Source organism: Macrosteles quadrilineatus, unplaced genomic scaffold, assembly GCF_028750875.1.
Source record: "Macrosteles quadrilineatus isolate MER2022 unplaced genomic scaffold, UCM_ALF_1.0 Scaffold_4__1_contigs__length_99947679, whole genome shotgun sequence".
Classification (NCBI taxonomy): Eukaryota; Metazoa; Arthropoda; class Insecta; order Hemiptera; family Cicadellidae; genus Macrosteles; species Macrosteles quadrilineatus.
This window is the reverse complement of record NW_026542597.1, coordinates 78335645-78357181: the sequence shown is the minus strand read 5'-3', so window position 1 is coordinate 78357181 and position 21537 is coordinate 78335645. Positions and strand designations below refer to the sequence as shown.

Below are 21537 nucleotides of genomic sequence, written 5' to 3'. Positions count from 1 at the left end.
TATTTATATATGAATTTGAACGGGTATGGTGTTTATATTTGATTGTGAGTTTAAACAACTTTAATGATTTGTTGTTTAAACTAGTGGGTGTTTTATAGCTTAGCTTACTCTATTATAATACAAAAACGTATTATATAAAAAAGGTTATCTTTACTCTTGAGAAAAAACATATGCTTCCGGTTGTTTGAACTGCTTTTTCCATAAGTTGTTTATCGGTTCATTTCGTTTGTCTTTCCGTTCGGCCAAAAAAATCATGTCAGGAGAAAACGAGTAAGTTTGTAGTATTTTAAGCTTATTTTATGTAAAATTAATTTGCGGTTTCCTTAATTTGTATCCTCTTCAGATTTAACTTCCACTCTATGCATTAAATTATTGCACCTTTAAATTAGGTATTCCAGCTTATAACAAAATATCATGCTTCCGCCATCTTGATTGCCTAGCCGTGCTCTCGACTAACTAAGCTCTACGATTATTGATCTCTGATTTGTAGAATAGAGTTATTGTTTTACTGTTTATCAACCAAGCTAAATTGAAAATTGTTAATGTCATCATCCCATTGAAGTTTTGTCATTCGTTGTTCCAATTTGAGACCTTGAGAATCGCATACCGCGAAACTTAGCAGTGCTCTGTCTAGGCTAGGGCTAAGTTAAGTTTAGGCCCACTAGAAACATCAAGGTTTGGTCACTAAGGTTTTCCGAACCAAAACCTTATTTTGGAGATCTAAGTTTGTATCGTAGAAATGGTTCACGAGAATGAGGAGTAAGTAGCCGAACCTCTCTTTGTCTAAGTAACTTAGTCTATCTAGCCTAGGCCTATATCGTACATGGTTGAAATGAATTTGTGTAGGCCTATAATGAAGTGGAGGCCACTTAAGCTAGTCCTTGAGTCTAAAATTAATTGACTGAGATAAGCTAAGTTAGTACTTAGGTGGAAATTAGTTTGATGGGGCTTTCGCTTTGACAAAAGTTAACTTAGGCTAGAGGGCAGTTAGGGCAGTCTTTGGTTTGAAAAGAAGAACATCTTGCAGGCAATACTTTATTTCATCACAAATTTTAACATTTCCCTCAATATACATTTTGGAAACTTTGATTCTCATTAAAAAAAAACTTACACCAATACCAAACTTCACTTAGGTACACATTCCTATTCACTACGTAACAACTCTCATCTTAAATTACCATCTCATTCAACTACATTTTTCAAGAGACACTTTCATTACAATGGCATTAAACTTTTTAATCTTCTCCCTCCCTCCCTTCAGCTGGAGTCGGACTTGAACAGCTTTAAAAAGCAAATCAAAAAAATACTCTTGGCCAAGGGTTACTACAGTGTTTGAGATTGTGTCGCTGATGGGTTTAGTTAGTTAGTTTTTTTGTTGTAAGAAGTAATTGATATTGTTTTATTGAAGCAACATTGTCTATTGTTTATTTTAATTTTAGTTCTATTATTTGACATGACCAATGCAAATTTTGTATCTGTTATTTTGGTTCAATACCTAAATGAGTTATGAGTTATGAGCTACATAGGCCTACCTACTGTACTTAAGTTAGGCCTAGGCTATGGAAATTATAGCAGCCTTAAAGAATATTTTGAAGCAGACGGCTGCACTTTACGTCCTACACTCATTCGAATGAAAATATCGATCGATATATCGATAAGTTATTTTGGTTAATTTAGGTAAGGTTAACCTAACCAAACGATATATCGAATGAAACGATCGAACAATCGATAGTTTCCTTTGAATGAGTGTAGGACGTAAAGTAAAGTGCAGCCAAGCAGACTTTAGCAGGTACGCGTCTAATTGGCACCGCGACAGATTGGCACCGCTCCTAGAGGTGCCAATCAGTCGTAACAGTACACGACAGATTGGAACCTGGAGAAAGGGGTGGTGCCAAGCTGACAGCTGCCGCAGAGGTGCCAATCAGTCGTAACAGTACACGACAGATTGGAACCTCGAGAAATGAGTGGTGCCAATCTGTCGTGGTGACAAGCTGACGGCGGCCGCAGAGGTGCCAATCAGTCGTAACAGTATACGACAGATTGGCACCGCTGCCCTCAATAGGCCCATTTCACATCATATCACAAGGCTGCAATTCACAACGAAATCACATCAATTCCTGGTGATGTGCTTGAGCGAGCAATGCTGAACCAACAATAGGAGTCGGACCCGGAAAACAAGACGATTAGTGATAGTTGACAGACTCTCTGCCTCACTCTGACCGTTCCAAAACTTAAAATATTTTTAGAATCAACTTAAAATTTGATTAATCTTTCGGGAAGTCGTAACAGTTTGATACGTTTGCCCTTTGCAGTACTATTAATATGGTTTACACCAGAATCTATAGAATGACTGTTAAAGTGATTGACTTTAACTTTATTTAGCTAACTTTAGTGTTTGACTTTATTTTTGTATATTATGATTTAGTTAAAATTAAACGTTTTATTTATAATGTACGTTAATTAGATGGAAAGTAAATAAAAGAAACGTCTTATAACATTAAAAACATATATTTACGCTTATACTGTTACAAGACGGTAAATACACAAAACAATATGGTAAATGGTTACCACTTACCATCTTTTTTGTACATTTACCGTCTCTACTTGAATACTGCAAGTAGTTAAATCTCATTCACGAGGAACAGGTGTAGTATTGATTGACTTTAGAGAAGGATTAGATTAATACTAGGGGAAACCCGTCGAAATCGATGGTTACTTTCAAGGCTTACGTTAATTCATCTAACTGCGATGAATTGGGTGTAATATACATATTTTGAGCATTTAACATTGTTCAAAGAGTAAGTGTAAAAACAATAACAATATTGCGTTAGTTGCCAAATTTGGTTGTTCATTCAATGATTAAAATATTTCCTATCCTGTACGTCATCGGAGTTATTATTAGTATGTTATATGGTATCTCTTCCTTTGGTAGAACCTTTAAATAGTATTTAAATCGTATTGGTGGATCTTTTGTAGCTAAACACTTCCGTGATTTCATCAGTGTTTGAGAAAAAATATATGTTTGTTGAGAAGACACGTTCTAACTTCAAAGGGAGGTAGGTATATCCGTTACAGTGTAAGTTTGATTTTCCTTCGTCACGTCGCGTCAGTTCATCTCGTACTTCTGTGCCAATGAATGAACCCTCTAGCATAGTTTTGAGAAATTGACTGTGGGATTACTGATAAAGCTGGAATTCCTTGACATGGGGGATGTCAGTTAGTTGTCTCGGCCAGGGCTGCGTTAAGGGTCAGTGGAGCCCTGGGCAAACCCAAGAGCAGCGCCCCCCTTTTTTCCTAGTGCTGGCAGGTGGTGGTTTGGGGGCACCCAGTGGGCGCCCCTGGGCATATGCCCAGTCTGCCCGTTTATAAAAGTGTGCCTGGTCTCGGCCTTATCAATAACATAAAGTTGTCGGCTGCACTTTACTTGACGTCCTACACTCATTCGAATGAAAATATCGATCGATATATCGATTAATCGATTGCTTCGTTCGATATATCGTTTGGTTAGTTAGGTAAGGTTAACCTAACCTAACTAACCAAACTATATATCGAATGAAACAATCGAATGAAAATATCGAATCGAAAAAACAATCGAATGAGTGTAGGACGTCAAGTAAAGTGCAGCCAAGTTGTCACTATAATCTCTCTACGGAATGTTAGGTGTAGTGGAATACATGAAGTAAAGTTGGCTTTTATTCTTGAACTGTTAGGGGCCTCATAGTTCATATGATCTTGGCGGCTTCATTGGCAATAAATAATACAAATGACATAGCAATTGAACATTTCCAAAAAGCAAAAATACTGTAAAATGGCTGTTACGTATATATTGACGTTTACATATTGTTAATCAACGTATATGATAAATACTTTAATCCTTTAATACGTTTTTTTTATGGCGACCATTCATAGTAGGTACATTTTAGAATTTAGCCTCCGGATTACGTTGAATATATTAAAATGGTGTAAATACCTGCTTCGTGGTAATCCTAATGTTGCTAGTGTCGCAACTAGTTTTGACTTTTTACAAAGTCATTTTCAGGCGAAGGCGTCAAGGATGTCAAATGGTGGTCACTTCATATGAAGGTCGTCATTACACATAAATGTACATAAAAACACGAACACGAACACGGACATTAACACGTAAAAACGGTACATTTAACACGATTAAACGAACAACGGTAACTGTAAAGGAATGATGTGACACGACCGGGATGGATGCAAGGTCTAGACTACCGGTCAACGTGGTCGGTCGGTGCGATGACGTCACTCCTTTTGTCTTGTTATCAGTCAGCTGTTGTAGGTCCCATCCCATTCATTCCTGACTCTTTCTCTAGTACTTTGATAGCCGTATCATAAATATAATTTGATTGGAAGGAAAGCTTGTCGTTTAAGATGTTTTGTCTGTCAAGTTTTACAGCTCGGTATATTTCGAATTCTTCTAGTGTGTTTCTATTAAAATGGTTGTTAGATAGATGCAGTACTGTCATGTTGTTGTCGATATTTGTATAATTATGGTTATCTGAGACTAAATGTTCGGCAAAAGTTGAGGTTTGAGCGGATGTTGTTTTTCTTGGTAAATGTTCTCTGAATCTTTTTTTGAAGGAACGAGCTGTCTGGCCAATATAGTATTTAGAGCAGTTGTCACAATTTATCTTATAAACGCCAGTCTTATCGAAAATTGGAGTTTTCGTTTGGGGCCGTTCTTTTAATAAAGACCCAAGTTTGTTTACTGTTTTAAACGATACAGTGACGTTGTTTTTGGCCATAATATTTTTGAATTTAGTACTTAGAGATGAGCCGTACTCCGTTGAAACATAGGTTTTTTTATCTTTTGTTTTTGATGTTTTTCTTTTTTGGTGTTTGAGAATTCGCCTGAAGATGACTTTGTAAAAAGTCGAAACTAGTTGCGACACTAGCAACATTAGGATTACCACGAAGCAGGTATTTACACCATTTTAATACATAGTAGGTAAGCCAAGTATGAATGGAGATGAGTGTAGGAAGAGTGGCGCGATCTTGAAGTCTTGTTAGTTACTAAGGCCGACATTCCTTAGATACAGCTGTTAATTAATAGCCCATACAGCGAATGGCAACCAAGGGATCTACAGTTTATAGTTGAATTGGAACCAAATTTTTTTTTGCATTGGTATTTATGAATTGGTATAATTATCAGGATAGCACTGCGGGTAGTCGTAGTACTCACTCGTGCGGACGTTAATCCACACCAGGGAGTATCGCATCCACAGTGCATTCCTATAAATATCCACAATTCGTGACCTCCTAGTAGCTGGATTACAGGACGACGCCACCCGTCCCAGTCAAAGGATTATGTGATCTAGTTTAAAAGGAATATGACCTTTCTGTCATGACAGTAGCTGCTTAAATAGTATTTTCTCTAATTGTACCATATTTTACAGCCAAAATGTCGTGTTATTTTCAATAATGTTACTAATTCAGTGCGCCAAAGTCCGTAATATAGGCAGGTGCAAATTATTTGTCAAGATAGGTACCATTTTAGGCAATGTTTCTAAGTTTGGATTTTATTAGACACAATAAGAGCAGATATTTCTACATAAATATTTGATATTTTGTAGAATAATATGATAAAATGTAGGCAAAAGTGGCGAAAAAGGCACACACCAACCCGTACAATAGATATAAGATAGTTCAATAAGAAATAATTTAAGAATTGCTGTGATAAAAGGATTTTCCACTGATTTCGTAATGGAGCGTTATATTGCAAAACATGGCATGATAAAGAAGAAAATCAATTTTAAAATCAGAAAATAACATTGCAAATACTTATTTGGTAGAATTCAACTCCCAATAAATATGTGTTGTTTGAAATACAATTTAAAAATGAACAGCTGTTTCATTAAAAAGTATTATTCTCATGGCCAAAATGTGAACAACTCAGTGGAGGGATCTTTAAAGGCTTCTATACCGACCACACCACCTAACAATTATAACCTAACCTAAGTTTGGACTATGTGTTAGGTTAGGTTAGGAAGACTGCTATTTGAACAACTAATTAAAATCTTATTTGGAAGCCGTTAATATCTCGCTTATTTGATGTCAGACCAAAATAAATATTGAATATTCTTTTTCGCTCGTTATTCCAGTTAATTTGAGTAGGCCTACCACATGACGTGTTGTAAGGCCTTAAAAGTGTCAAGAAAAGTGTTTTTTTTCAAAATTTTCCTCAAGAAAAGAATGCCATTATCGGAATCAGGGTTGAATTTTGAGTGAAATTTCAGAAATCAGTTGCAGACCCTAAAATGCATCTAGTTAGCCTACTAAAAAGACTTAAAATTGAACTTAGGAAAGTTGAATAAAAAATTTTGGTGGTATATTTATTTAAGTTACTACTAGGCCTAATGTTAACATGTTTTACGGTACATTAATGAACAGAATGTTTCCTTCTTACTATGCAAGTCTTAACTAATTTAGATCAAAGTTCATTTTAGAAAGATTGTCAATGATTTTATAACCTAAGTTCAATTTTGGGCTTTTAAAACTTATAAGTTATCTTTAGATATAATTTTGTAAATTATGGTAACGATTTAAAACATTTTTTAACACCCATAAGAAAGAGGATGCGTAAAAGTGTGTTTGAATTGTCTTCTTTAAAATTTCCCAGTCTCTTAAAGATAACTTGATGGTCATCTATTGTTCGTTGATTGTCTAACCTAATTTGAATTTCAATAGGCCTAGAACTTATTTTGCATATTCATCTCGAGCTATAATAAGCAGGCTTTAGTCCAATCTTTTATTGGTTACTGTCTATGGGTGGATCTTCATAAAATCATTAGGTAGCTGAAGTACATAATTATCTTAGTAACTTTGATTTTTATAAAGAATATGGGGAAAATGCAGTCTAGTTCTTCAGTACTGGATGAGCCTAAATACCTAAAAGTCAATGGTGAACAAACTATAGTGAAACACTCAACCTTCCAAAAAGCTGTAGACAACCTATGCCTATTGTTGGGAAGAATCAGAGAACAGGTCATTGCCAGATGCCATTATGCCCTGCAAGTTAACCTATGTAAATAACATTTAACCTGATCTTGATTTACTAATCTTAAATTGATTTGAAAGAGACAATCACTGTGTAACCCAGGTTGTCAAAAACTCAACATTGCCAGGGTATATACCAATCGGGAAAACCGGGAGACCAGGGGAAAAACCCTTAAATTTGAAGGAACTTGGACAAAAATGGGACTTTTGGAGCGATTCCGGGAATTTTATTTTAGCCCCGGTAGAAGATTGCAATTGTAAAACGCGTCTATGAGGTTAGCGCCATAGAAAAATTCACGCATTTGCCCTGTCCGATTGCGGAAGACAGATGACGATTGTGACCGCGGGAAACGAAGATGACGTCTACACGGCCGCAGAAGATTTTCCTGATTTTCCCTTGATTGCGGATGACAATGATGGCATTTCCGTGGCCACGGGAGATGTCTATGATTTTGTCGCGATCGTGGATGACGTTTCTATTACTACGAGAGACGACAATAATGTCTGTTCAAATTGTGAGAGACGTCCAGGAATTTCTCGCGATAGCGTAAGACTGTTATATGTTTCCGTGAGACGACGATAAAGTCTACGTACCACGGGAAATGTCCAGGATTTTGTCACGATTACGGACAACTGTGATGTCGTTTATGTCACCGTGGTAGGTGACTACACATGTCCGCTGGAGATATTCATGATTTAGCCGCACAGATTGTGTTAGTGTCTAAATTCTGGTTTTTTCCTTTTTAGTGAATTTCCCATATAGGGAATAAGCTATTACCGTAGGTCTCATGTTCAGACTGAGGACCGATTTACTTTTTCGTTTTCAGGTCCTCAGAGGCAAAAACATCATCCTTTCTAATTCATATGTACAGGGTGGTTGGTACTTAATGTGACAAAAATTTTTTGGTGTAAGTACAAAGTAAATGAAGTGTGATGATGCATATAAGACGTTCAAAGTATAAAAATTAGCTTCCCAAAGAATTATTTTAAGTTTTCCAAAAATAACTATATATTTAAACTTAATAGAGCAATTTACCAATTACCTGAAAAGGATTTGAGTAGATAATGTCAATTTTGTGTTCTACATTATTAAATTTTGTATAAGAATAATAGAAAACGATGGAGGATCAATAGTAAAACTCCATTGTAAGTAGATCCAAGTATAAAAATTAAGGTGTTGAACAAAAATAAAAAAAACTGGTCTATTTCATTTTTCTATACCCTATATACAAGAAGGTGGTCAAATATGTTAAAACTGTGCCATTTTAAGCTTTCCAACCATATGCAGAAAAAAATTTTGTCACACTGAGTACCGTACCAATTACCCTGTATATACTTATACATGTGTCGGTTAGCACGATAAATCAAACAAAAATTATAAGTTATCCGGTTTTGATGAAATTTGGTATAAGTATGTAGGCTAACCGTACATTTATTCAAAAAAGTTTGCGAACCAGCATGATGAGAACTGTATGTTAACTGGGGCTTATGAGGTTGTATGGGGTTTTTCTATTTTCTACCCAAAAAATATAAAATTTTGCTATTTCTTTCTAAGCCACTTGTAGAGCTTAAAAACAATTAATTGGGTTTATTATGCGTTGTGATCTAGTTTAAAAGGAATATGACCTTTCTGTCATGACAGTAGCTGCTTAAATAGTATTTTCTCTAATTGTACCATATTTTACAGCCAAAATGTCGTGTTATTTTCAATAATGTTACTAATTCAGTGCGCCAAAGTCCGTAATATAGGCAGGTGCAAATTATTTGTCAAGATAGGTACCATTTTAGGCAATGTTTCTAAGTTTGGATTTTATTAGACACAATAAGAGCAGATATTTCTACATAAATATTTGATATTTTGTAGAATAATATGATAAAATGTAGGCAAAAGTGGCGAAAAAGGCACACACCAACCCGTACAATAGATATAAGATAGTTCAATAAGAAATAATTTAAGAATTGCTGTGATAAAAGGATTTTCCACTGATTTCGTAATGGAGCGTTATATTGCAAAACATGGCATGATAAAGAAGAAAATCAATTTTAAAATCAGAAAATAACATTGCAAATACTTATTTGGTAGAATTCAACTCCCAATAAATATGTGTTGTTTGAAATACAATTTAAAAATGAACAGCTGTTTCATTAAAAAGTATTATTCTCATGGCCAAAATGTGAACAACTCTGTGGAGGGATCTTTAAAGGCTTCTATACCGACCACACCACCTAACAATTATAACCTAACCTAAGTTTGGACTATGTGTTAGGTTAGGTTAGGAAGACTGCTATTTGAACAACTAATTAAAATCTTATTTGGAAGCCGTTAATATCTCGCTTATTTGATGTCAGACCAAAATAAATATTGAATATTCTTTTTCGCTCGTTATTCCAGTTAATTTGAGTAGGCCTACCACATGACGTGTTGTAAGGCCTTAAAAGTGTCAAGAAAAGTGTTTTTTTTCAAAATTTTCCTCAAGAAAAGAATGCCATTATCGGAATCAGGGTTGAATTTTGAGTGAAATTTCAGAAATCAGTTGCAGACCCTAAAATGCATCTAGTTAGCCTACTAAAAAGACTTAAAATTGAACTTAGGAAAGTTGAATAAAAAATTTTGGTGGTATATTTATTTAAGTTACTACTAGGCCTAATGTTAACATGTTTTACGGTACATTAATGAACAGAATGTTTCCTTCTTACTATGCAAGTCTTAACTAATTTAGATCAAAGTTCATTTTAGAAAGATTGTCAATGATTTTATAACCTAAGTTCAATTTTGGGCTTTTAAAACTTATAAGTTATCTTTAGATATAATTTTGTAAATTATGGTAACGATTTAAAACATTTTTTAACACCCATAAGAAAGAGGATGCGTAAAAGTGTGTTTGAATTGTCTTCTTTAAAATTTCCCAGTCTCTTAAAGATAACTTGATGGTCATCTATTGTTCGTTGATTGTCTAACCTAATTTGAATTTCAATAGGCCTAGAACTTATTTTGCATATTCATCTCGAGCTATAATAAGCAGGCTTTAGTCCAATCTTTTATTGGTTACTGTCTATGGGTGGATCTTCATAAAATCATTAGGTAGCTGAAGTACATAATTATCTTAGTAACTTTGATTTTTATAAAGAATATGGGGAAAATGCAGTCTAGTTCTTCAGTACTGGATGAGCCTAAATACCTAAAAGTCAATGGTGAACAAACTATAGTGAAACACTCAACCTTCCAAAAAGCTGTAGACAACCTATGCCTATTGTTGGGAAGAATCAGAGAACAGGTCATTGCCAGATGCCATTATGCCCTGCAAGTTAACCTATGTAAATAACATTTAACCTGATCTTGATTTACTAATCTTAAATTGATTTGAAAGAGACAATCACTGTGTAACCCAGGTTGTCAAAAACTCAACATTGCCAGGGTATATACCAATCGGGAAAACCGGGAGACCAGGGGAAAAACCCTTAAATTTGAAGGAACTTGGACAAAAATGGGACTTTTGGAGCGATTCCGGGAATTTTATTTTAGCCCCGGTAGAAGATTGCAATTGTAAAACGCGTCTATGAGGTTAGCGCCATAGAAAAATTCACGCATTTGCCCTGTCCGATTGCGGAAGACAGATGACGATTGTGACCGCGGGAAACGAAGATGACGTCTACACGGCCGCAGAAGATTTTCCTGATTTTCCCTTGATTGCGGATGACAATGATGGCATTTCCGTGGCCACGGGAGATGTCTATGATTTTGTCGCGATCGTGGATGACGTTTCTATTACTACGAGAGACGACAATAATGTCTGTTCAAATTGTGAGAGACGTCCAGGAATTTCTCGCGATAGCGTAAGACTGTTATATGTTTCCGTGAGACGACGATAAAGTCTACGTACCACGGGAAATGTCCAGGATTTTGTCACGATTACGGACAACTGTGATGTCGTTTATGTCACCGTGGTAGGTGACTACACATGTCCGCTGGAGATATTCATGATTTAGCCGCACAGATTGTGTTAGTGTCTAAATTCTGGTTTTTTCCTTTTTAGTGAATTTCCCATATAGGGAATAAGCTATTACCGTAGGTCTCATGTTCAGACTGAGGACCGATTTACTTTTTCGTTTTCAGGTCCTCAGAGGCAAAAACATCATCCTTTCTAATTCATATGTACAGGGTGGTTGGTACTTAATGTGACAAAAATTTTTTGGTGTAAGTACAAAGTAAATGAAGTGTGATGATGCATATAAGACGTTCAAAGTATAAAAATTAGCTTCCCAAAGAATTATTTTAAGTTTTCCAAAAATAACTATATATTTAAACTTAATAGAGCAATTTACCAATTACCTGAAAAGGATTTGAGTAGATAATGTCAATTTTGTGTTCTACATTATTAAATTTTGTATAAGAATAATAGAAAACGATGGAGGATCAATAGTAAAACTCCATTGTAAGTAGATCCAAGTATAAAAATTAAGGTGTTGAACAAAAATAAAAAAAACTGGTCTATTTCATTTTTCTATACCCTATATACAAGAAGGTGGTCAAATATGTTAAAACTGTGCCATTTTAAGCTTTCCAACCATATGCAGAAAAAAATTTTGTCACACTGAGTACCGTACCAATTACCCTGTATATACTTATACATGTGTCGGTTAGCACGATAAATCAAACAAAAATTATAAGTTATCCGGTTTTGATGAAATTTGGTATAAGTATGTAGGCTAACCGTACATTTATTCAAAAAAGTTTGCGAACCAGCATGATGAGAACTGTATGTTAACTGGGGCTTATGAGGTTGTATGGGGTTTTTCTATTTTCTACCCAAAAAATATAAAATTTTGCTATTTCTTTCTAAGCCACTTGTAGAGCTTAAAAACAATTAATTGGGTTTATTATGCGTTGTGATCTAGTTTAAAAGGAATATGACCTTTCTGTCATGACAGTAGCTGCTTAAATAGTATTTTCTCTAATTGTACCATATTTTACAGCCAAAATGTCGTGTTATTTTCAATAATGTTACTAATTCAGTGCGCCAAAGTCCGTAATATAGGCAGGTGCAAATTATTTGTCAAGATAGGTACCATTTTAGGCAATGTTTCTAAGTTTGGATTTTATTAGACACAATAAGAGCAGATATTTCTACATAAATATTTGATATTTTGTAGAATAATATGATAAAATGTAGGCAAAAGTGGCGAAAAAGGCACACACCAACCCGTACAATAGATATAAGATAGTTCAATAAGAAATAATTTAAGAATTGCTGTGATAAAAGGATTTTCCACTGATTTCGTAATGGAGCGTTATATTGCAAAACATGGCATGATAAAGAAGAAAATCAATTTTAAAATCAGAAAATAACATTGCAAATACTTATTTGGTAGAATTCAACTCCCAATAAATATGTGTTGTTTGAAATACAATTTAAAAATGAACAGCTGTTTCATTAAAAAGTATTATTCTCATGGCCAAAATGTGAACAACTCTGTGGAGGGATCTTTAAAGGCTTCTATACCGACCACACCACCTAACAATTATAACCTAACCTAAGTTTGGACTATGTGTTAGGTTAGGTTAGGAAGACTGCTATTTGAACAACTAATTAAAATCTTATTTGGAAGCCGTTAATATCTCGCTTATTTGATGTCAGACCAAAATAAATATTGAATATTCTTTTTCGCTCGTTATTCCAGTTAATTTGAGTAGGCCTACCACATGACGTGTTGTAAGGCCTTAAAAGTGTCAAGAAAAGTGTTTTTTTTCAAAATTTTCCTCAAGAAAAGAATGCCATTATCGGAATCAGGGTTGAATTTTGAGTGAAATTTCAGAAATCAGTTGCAGACCCTAAAATGCATCTAGTTAGCCTACTAAAAAGACTTAAAATTGAACTTAGGAAAGTTGAATAAAAAATTTTGGTGGTATATTTATTTAAGTTACTACTAGGCCTAATGTTAACATGTTTTACGGTACATTAATGAACAGAATGTTTCCTTCTTACTATGCAAGTCTTAACTAATTTAGATCAAAGTTCATTTTAGAAAGATTGTCAATGATTTTATAACCTAAGTTCAATTTTGGGCTTTTAAAACTTATAAGTTATCTTTAGATATAATTTTGTAAATTATGGTAACGATTTAAAACATTTTTTAACACCCATAAGAAAGAGGATGCGTAAAAGTGTGTTTGAATTGTCTTCTTTAAAATTTCCCAGTCTCTTAAAGATAACTTGATGGTCATCTATTGTTCGTTGATTGTCTAACCTAATTTGAATTTCAATAGGCCTAGAACTTATTTTGCATATTCATCTCGAGCTATAATAAGCAGGCTTTAGTCCAATCTTTTATTGGTTACTGTCTATGGGTGGATCTTCATAAAATCATTAGGTAGCTGAAGTACATAATTATCTTAGTAACTTTGATTTTTATAAAGAATATGGGGAAAATGCAGTCTAGTTCTTCAGTACTGGATGAGCCTAAATACCTAAAAGTCAATGGTGAACAAACTATAGTGAAACACTCAACCTTCCAAAAAGCTGTAGACAACCTATGCCTATTGTTGGGAAGAATCAGAGAACAGGTCATTGCCAGATGCCATTATGCCCTGCAAGTTAACCTATGTAAATAACATTTAACCTGATCTTGATTTACTAATCTTAAATTGATTTGAAAGAGACAATCACTGTGTAACCCAGGTTGTCAAAAACTCAACATTGCCAGGGTATATACCAATCGGGAAAACCGGGAGACCAGGGGAAAAACCCTTAAATTTGAAGGAACTTGGACAAAAATGGGACTTTTGGAGCGATTCCGGGAATTTTATTTTAGCCCCGGTAGAAGATTGCAATTGTAAAACGCGTCTATGAGGTTAGCGCCATAGAAAAATTCACGCATTTGCCCTGTCCGATTGCGGAAGACAGATGACGATTGTGACCGCGGGAAACGAAGATGACGTCTACACGGCCGCAGAAGATTTTCCTGATTTTCCCTTGATTGCGGATGACAATGATGGCATTTCCGTGGCCACGGGAGATGTCTATGATTTTGTCGCGATCGTGGATGACGTTTCTATTACTACGAGAGACGACAATAATGTCTGTTCAAATTGTGAGAGACGTCCAGGAATTTCTCGCGATAGCGTAAGACTGTTATATGTTTCCGTGAGACGACGATAAAGTCTACGTACCACGGGAAATGTCCAGGATTTTGTCACGATTACGGACAACTGTGATGTCGTTTATGTCACCGTGGTAGGTGACTACACATGTCCGCTGGAGATATTCATGATTTAGCCGCACAGATTGTGTTAGTGTCTAAATTCTGGTTTTTTCCTTTTTAGTGAATTTCCCATATAGGGAATAAGCTATTACCGTAGGTCTCATGTTCAGACTGAGGACCGATTTACTTTTTCGTTTTCAGGTCCTCAGAGGCAAAAACATCATCCTTTCTAATTCATATGTACAGGGTGGTTGGTACTTAATGTGACAAAAATTTTTTGGTGTAAGTACAAAGTAAATGAAGTGTGATGATGCATATAAGACGTTCAAAGTATAAAAATTAGCTTCCCAAAGAATTATTTTAAGTTTTCCAAAAATAACTATATATTTAAACTTAATAGAGCAATTTACCAATTACCTGAAAAGGATTTGAGTAGATAATGTCAATTTTGTGTTCTACATTATTAAATTTTGTATAAGAATAATAGAAAACGATGGAGGATCAATAGTAAAACTCCATTGTAAGTAGATCCAAGTATAAAAATTAAGGTGTTGAACAAAAATAAAAAAAACTGGTCTATTTCATTTTTCTATACCCTATATACAAGAAGGTGGTCAAATATGTTAAAACTGTGCCATTTTAAGCTTTCCAACCATATGCAGAAAAAAATTTTGTCACACTGAGTACCGTACCAATTACCCTGTATATACTTATACATGTGTCGGTTAGCACGATAAATCAAACAAAAATTATAAGTTATCCGGTTTTGATGAAATTTGGTATAAGTATGTAGGCTAACCGTACATTTATTCAAAAAAGTTTGCGAACCAGCATGATGAGAACTGTATGTTAACTGGGGCTTATGAGGTTGTATGGGGTTTTTCTATTTTCTACCCAAAAAATATAAAATTTTGCTATTTCTTTCTAAGCCACTTGTAGAGCTTAAAAACAATTAATTGGGTTTATTATGCGTTGTCTTGCGCTTTTAATGGTTTAGAAGAAAATACAAAGCAACCGTAAATTTAAAATTCTCATGTTATTCTTATGGAGAAAAAGTAAACTGTTGTAGGCCTACTGTAGTTTACTTCTTATTGAACATATTTTGATCAAATTTTGAAAATTCATTTGGTACCGTAGCCCTACTGATCTATTAACATTTAACTAAAAACACTTTTATTACCTTCCCTGTAGTAGCAAACTTGAGTACTCATTAATCTAATGTTATTTAAATAGGGAATAAATATGACATTTTTAAGGAGATATTTTACTGAAAATCCAATCAGGCAAATGAAAATTCGCTTAGCCTGCAGGTTTGCTGAGGCTTGGGATTTTTTTGTTTTTAGAGATAGTTGATAGGCCTACAATAACTTGCCGTATCGGTCGAAGCCCAAGGCAGCAATGTTGTGGGTTCAGATCCTGGTACCTATCATTTAGGCCTACTACTTTTTTACCTCAGTACCTACATTTCACTCTTGTAGGCTACTGTACCAGCTCACTCTTTGTTTTGTTGTCCGGAACTTCTTCCACTCACAGGCTGAAGGCCAGTGTGGATAGTCAAATACAAGATAAGAAGATTCAGACTTCCAAGTCATTAGCAACATATGAAAAAATCCCCATATTAACATTAGCTCAGTAGCATTTCAGGGCTTAACTTACTCATCGGAATTTTTTAATATTTCTCTACAGGATAGTACTAACTCTGGTCTTTACCACAAGATAATTCCTTTTGCAGTGTGTAAACTTATTCTTTCTCTCAAGTCCATCATGAAACATTTTTAACTGCTAATCAGATATGAAGACTGTAATTAATTATGTGTCTGAATTTTTTTAGATCCATTCCTCCCCCAGTGATGTGGGCACAGAGGACGAACTGTGTTTTCTTAACAGTTTGTTTGGAAGACTGTAAAACTCCTGAAATCAGATTAGAACCAGAAGCAATATATTTCAAAGGGATCGGAGGAACAGAGAAGAAACTTCATGAACTCACAATACCACTGTTTAAGGAAATTGACCCCGAGGTAAGTTAAGTTACTAGCCTATTTAGATTTTCTTAATCTAATTTTTCTAATAGATCTAATAACGGGGTTACTTGCCAGTACCAATGGAGCAAACTATATTCATCGCTCAACTTCAAACTCTCATTTCATTTCTGCTACAGTTCTTTATTTTAATTACTTGATGTTTCATGTAGATAGGAATAATTAACCTCCATCAGTTTTTTGCCTAGGCTTCTTTGTCGTAGAGTTAGTGTAATCGCCAAATAGCCATCTGGCGAGTCGGTTTTGTAGGCCTATTTAATTGCAGTTGCTGACATGAACATAATGTAATCATTAAACAAAACGGTGTTGACCGTTGATTGAATAAATTTTGAATAAATAAATTTGATTAATCTTGCCATTAACATTTCTTCGCTATTGATTGATTCATTAGTTGGAGCCAAACATAGGATTTGATGTAGTTTCATTCTAATTGAAATTGGTTTGTATTTTTGCGCTCGGTCGTTATAAACCATAAAATATGTCCCACGTAATATTCTGTATTTTTTTTATTAATCTAAGTAGGCCTAATTATTTTATGTTTTGCAGTGAAGCATATCTTCCAAGGACGTTATATTATATTTTTAATTCAGTTCTTTAATCAAACTACCTAATTGTTTACCCTCATTTCTTCTGATACTGGCAAGTGTTATATCTAGGTCAAAATATTTTTCTCATATATTTTAGAGAATGAATAGGCCTACACTGTTGACTCGTTTAGCTTCATCCGATTAATCATATGCCTTGTGTGTAGGCCTACCCTTGTTGTTTGCCTTTTTGTGGGTGTGTATAGTGTACAATAGCCTAACTTGTTATATATAACACACTTTGAGATGATGACAACATGACATAAACAACTGTTTTTGTATTGATTTGTTTATAATTTTACACTTTGCTAAATAATTAAACTTCCTCAAAGCTAGTACCTACTTAAATGAAAAGGCCTGGTTTGCCCTTTTTGTCAATTTAACCATGGACAAAAAGAATTAAATATAGACTGTCAGGCGTGCTGCGGTTACCATGGTTACCATAGGCTCTGGCGCACACCACTGGAGTAGTTTACATAGCGTGTACGCCTTAACTACATGGCGCTCTCAGCGGTATGCGCCAGAACCTATGATAACCGCAGCACAACTGATGGTCTGTTATTAATTCTTTTTTGCTATTTTCTACTTTTTTTTAGAAATCAGCAAAATTTGTAAGGGACAGGAATATTGAAATCATTCTGAAGAAGAAAGAAGAAGGCCCATATTGGCCTCAATTAACAAAGGATAAGAAGAAATACCATTGGCTAAAAGTAGATTTTAACAAATGGAAAGATGAAGACGACAGTGAAGACGAGTTCGGCGGCGGACAACCTGATGATCTTGAAGAAGTAAGTGAAAAGGATTTTGTTAATTATTGTTTATGAAGGAGATATTGTTTGATAACCAAAATGAAGTTTTTTTGGTATTGCTGAAATTCAAAAGCCGGTTTTCAATAGCAAATAAGTGACCTGTTTTGAAAATAAAATATCTTTCAAACTTTACAATATCCAAGTCTGCCACTGGAAACTTTTAACAATTTAGTGAAAATCACATCTGGAAGTTGAAATTGAAGTATGTACTATTTTTAAATTTTAATCTTTCTGGCTTAAGCTTGGTTTCCTAGGCGAGCAGAATGCTGAGAGCAGAGAAGCGATTTTCCGCACGTCCAGTCACGGTTCGCTCTGATTCTAGGAAAACAGTAGCCTACAATTAAATTACCTAAGAAAAGAGAAGAGAGGGGTAGTGGAGTATTTCTCCACACAAATAGCTTTTGTGTATTCTAACATATAGGGACTTTCTTTTGTAATAGGAGGAATCAGTTAATTATTTGCGGGTTGTGCGGCGACTGCGGCTTTTCAAATTAATGATTTTGGCTTTACAAGATTTTGATTGTTTGGTTCTGTGATGCTATATTCTTAAGTAACTATGTCGGTTTTATTTTAGATGATGAGATCCATGGGCGGACTTGGCGGAGGAGATACCAAACCAAACTTTGACGTAGATGTCGAGTCAGACTCAGACGACGAAGATCTACCCGACCTGGAATAAGCCAGTGCCGTCGTGTGCAATACATGAAACTTGACTGACTCCAGCATATATGAACACTCACTCGTGTTGGAAGTATAGTTGCGCCAGGCGATCAATATTTTATTGTATAAATAAGGAGCATTGGACTTGTATCGCAAGTCACATTCTCCACAACAATTATCGTTTTTTACTTTTTTCTATATTGTAAAGCGTTTGTTCTAATTTGCATTTTTTACTGATGTTTTTGGCCATGTATGAATAAGGCCAATTTACTTCGTAAAATTTGTTAGTGTCATCAGTTAGGCCCCATCATTCCACAACTCTGATTGTAAATAAATGTTAATCGATAGTTATTGTTTTATTTCGGCTGTAATACAGTTAAATGCTTATTTATGAACTTGAGCTGCTGTTTTATATTCATGTTAATCAAAGTTTTTGACTGTGTGCATTTGATAGGAATGTACTGCAAACTTTTGTAGAATAAATTATGAATTTCGGATTAGGAAATGGTTTATATTAGTTCAATATAGTTGAGAAATATGTTTGATTTTTGTTTTCAAAGTTTTAATTTTGTGTTTTGACAGATTGCTGATTTTGTGTGGAAATTTACCTGGCTCTGCTAGATTAAATTTGTAAATCATTATCTTGACGTGTGCCTGTATTTTTGTTACACCTAGATTCATAATGCATGTATGATACACAAAACCTTTGATTATATAAGTTTTAAAAGTTCCAGTTACGTTGAGTTACCTCACTAATATTTAGAGTGAACCCAGTTTGACTTAAAAGGTTTGTGAAGTTTATAATGTAGATAATAAGACAGCTTAAATAGCCTCAAACAGCCACATCAGTGACCAATATTTAATTCATAAACTTTTGAATGATATCTCTTTTTTAACTCTTTAGAAATCCACATTAAATAAACTGGTCTTCCAAGCTTATTACATGATAACTCTTAAAAGTAATTTCTGATCTCTTACTCTGTAATAAATACATGGCCAAAACACAACTGATACATCAATATTAAATGATAGCCTCAACGATGCCATCGTTTGATTTGACTTAAAAATTATTTGTTATTACTGTTAAACTCATTTTTGTGGCATTATCCAAATAAAGTAGGTTTCTAGCACGGTCAAAAGTGAGTTTAAAACACATCCTAATTAACATGTAAAGCATTATTCATAGATATCATTTAATGATTTTATTTTCACATTTGTATTTGTTGTAAAATATCTAGACCTAATAAATATATTTGCATCAGTTCATTTAATCTGGATATTTTTTTAAATTTACCTTATTCCCATTACATGACTGCTTTTAGCGAATTTCCCATTTAGGGAATAAGCTATTACCGTAGTACTCATGGTAAGACCTGGACCCGGGACCGATTTACTTTTTTGTTTTGAGGTCCCTAGAGGCCAAAAACACCATATGTTCAAATTCATATATTTATATATATAAATAAAGATTAAACATTAATAAACTTAGTACTCAAGTAAAAATTATTTATTAAAATATTTACTGACTATAGTTATGCCTCTAAGGCCATTTTCAAAGATTTACGTTGGCCACTTTTTCATATTTATATATATACTTACTACTACTTTATATATATATATATGTATGTATGTATATATATTTATATATGTGTCCATTAGTGGGAGAACTCAAGCAAAAATCATCCGATTTTGATGAAATTTTGTACAAACGAGTAAACCTACGTTTATTTGAACGAGTTCGCAAACCAGCATGATTGGACTATGGGAACAGGGGTTTATGGGGTAAAAATTGGTTTTTCCCAATTTTGACACTAAAAATATAAAATTTAGCAATTTCTTTTCAAACCATTGTGTAGAGCTTAAAAAAACAAATAATTTAGTATGTTGTTCGAAGCGTTATTGTGCGCCTAATGGTTACGGAGAAAATTCCTAAAATCGGTCAATTTAAAATTCTCATGTTATTCTTATGAAGAACTAGCTGTTGTACCCGTGCTTTGCAACGGGAAGAGGACACAAAATAGAAACATTTTAATCTTTACATCTGTTGCATATAATATTTACACATCCGCCAACGCATTTAAAAACAAAATTCAACTTTTATGGCCTTAATAGAATCTTCAGTTTCTTCACTCACAATAAATCAATAGCAAAACTAAGTCAGCTGTTATAAACTTTAATAATATTCCTGTGCCTTATTAATACAGTCTTTTGAAATATTAAAGAAACTATATCTATAGGTACTGTACTATAAAAACTTTTAAACAAATAGTTTAGCATTAAAGACAGCAGACAAAACTAATATGATTATCAAAGCATCAAGGACTAAACAATGTAATAGCAAATACAGTAGGCCTATATGTTTCATTGCATCTCTGATTCTACTCTACAAAAATATCAACAAACAACCTGAATATACAAACCAGTTCTTTTAATCAGTACCATTGTCCATTGCCTTTAACATTTTCACACTTACCATTAAGTAAACATAGTAACAGATATTTCATTGATTTTAGAAACGAAAGAACACTGTGTACTGTACTGCTTAGTTTTATGATATTTTTCTTGCTTTAATTTAATCAGTGGTGTGCCAAAACACAAATAATAAATGTATCAAATAAAGTAAATGTGAACTGAAAGCTATGTTAAGATAAAATAAGAGTATTTTGTATTGCCATTTGATAATTAAATATAGTTACACATACACAACAGATTTCCAGAAACAAAAAGCAACGACGTACAATTTAGTTATTGATGATATTCTTTAGTTTAGGTTTAGCAAAACACAATAACTTAATTTACCTAAATATACGTATAAAAAACAATGTGATGTGCAAGTTATGTTAAGTTAATCTAACACATGTTAAGCAGTTAGAATTTATTTAAAGTAGCCTCCAAACTCATACAAAACATCTATGCATTGTAATTTTCATACTGTTTCCATGAAAACATATCAATAACATTATTTTCATAACTTAGACGCTCAGAGCCGGAGTTGATACAGCAACGGTTTTTGATTTTTTTATATAATCATTGACATAGTTTTAGAATAAATAATCCATGATAAAAAGTTAGGTTAAAATTAACCTACCTCATAGTTATGGAAAATATTATATTTAATTTCTTTGTATCAGCTGTCTGAAATTGTGAAATATGCAGTTTAGCAGTTCTTCTTGTTTACATTTAGATGTCAAAGCAAATGTAAACAAACATTGTTAGTGTTCTCATCGC

General features: G+C 34.1%; 1 protein-coding gene across 2 annotated transcripts; it reads left to right on the top strand.

Annotated features, from left to right (window-relative positions):
• The first annotated feature begins 208 nt into the window (after positions 1-208).
• LOC128992683 (prostaglandin E synthase 3-like) lies at positions 209-19580 on the top strand. 2 transcript variants are annotated; one of them, XM_054416385.1, is made up of 4 exons: positions 209-270; positions 16049-16235; positions 17437-17628; positions 18224-19580. In XM_054416385.1, exons 1-4 carry the CDS (start codon positions 254-256, stop codon positions 18326-18328), a joined length of 501 nt encoding a protein of 166 aa, XP_054272360.1. In that variant the 5' UTR covers positions 209-253; the 3' UTR covers positions 18329-19580. The 2 variants fall into 2 exon arrangements, with proteins under 2 accessions (XP_054272360.1, XP_054272359.1); XM_054416384.1 differs by lacking the exon at positions 209-270 and adding an exon at positions 427-759.
• Positions 19581-21537: the final 1957 nt, after the last annotated feature.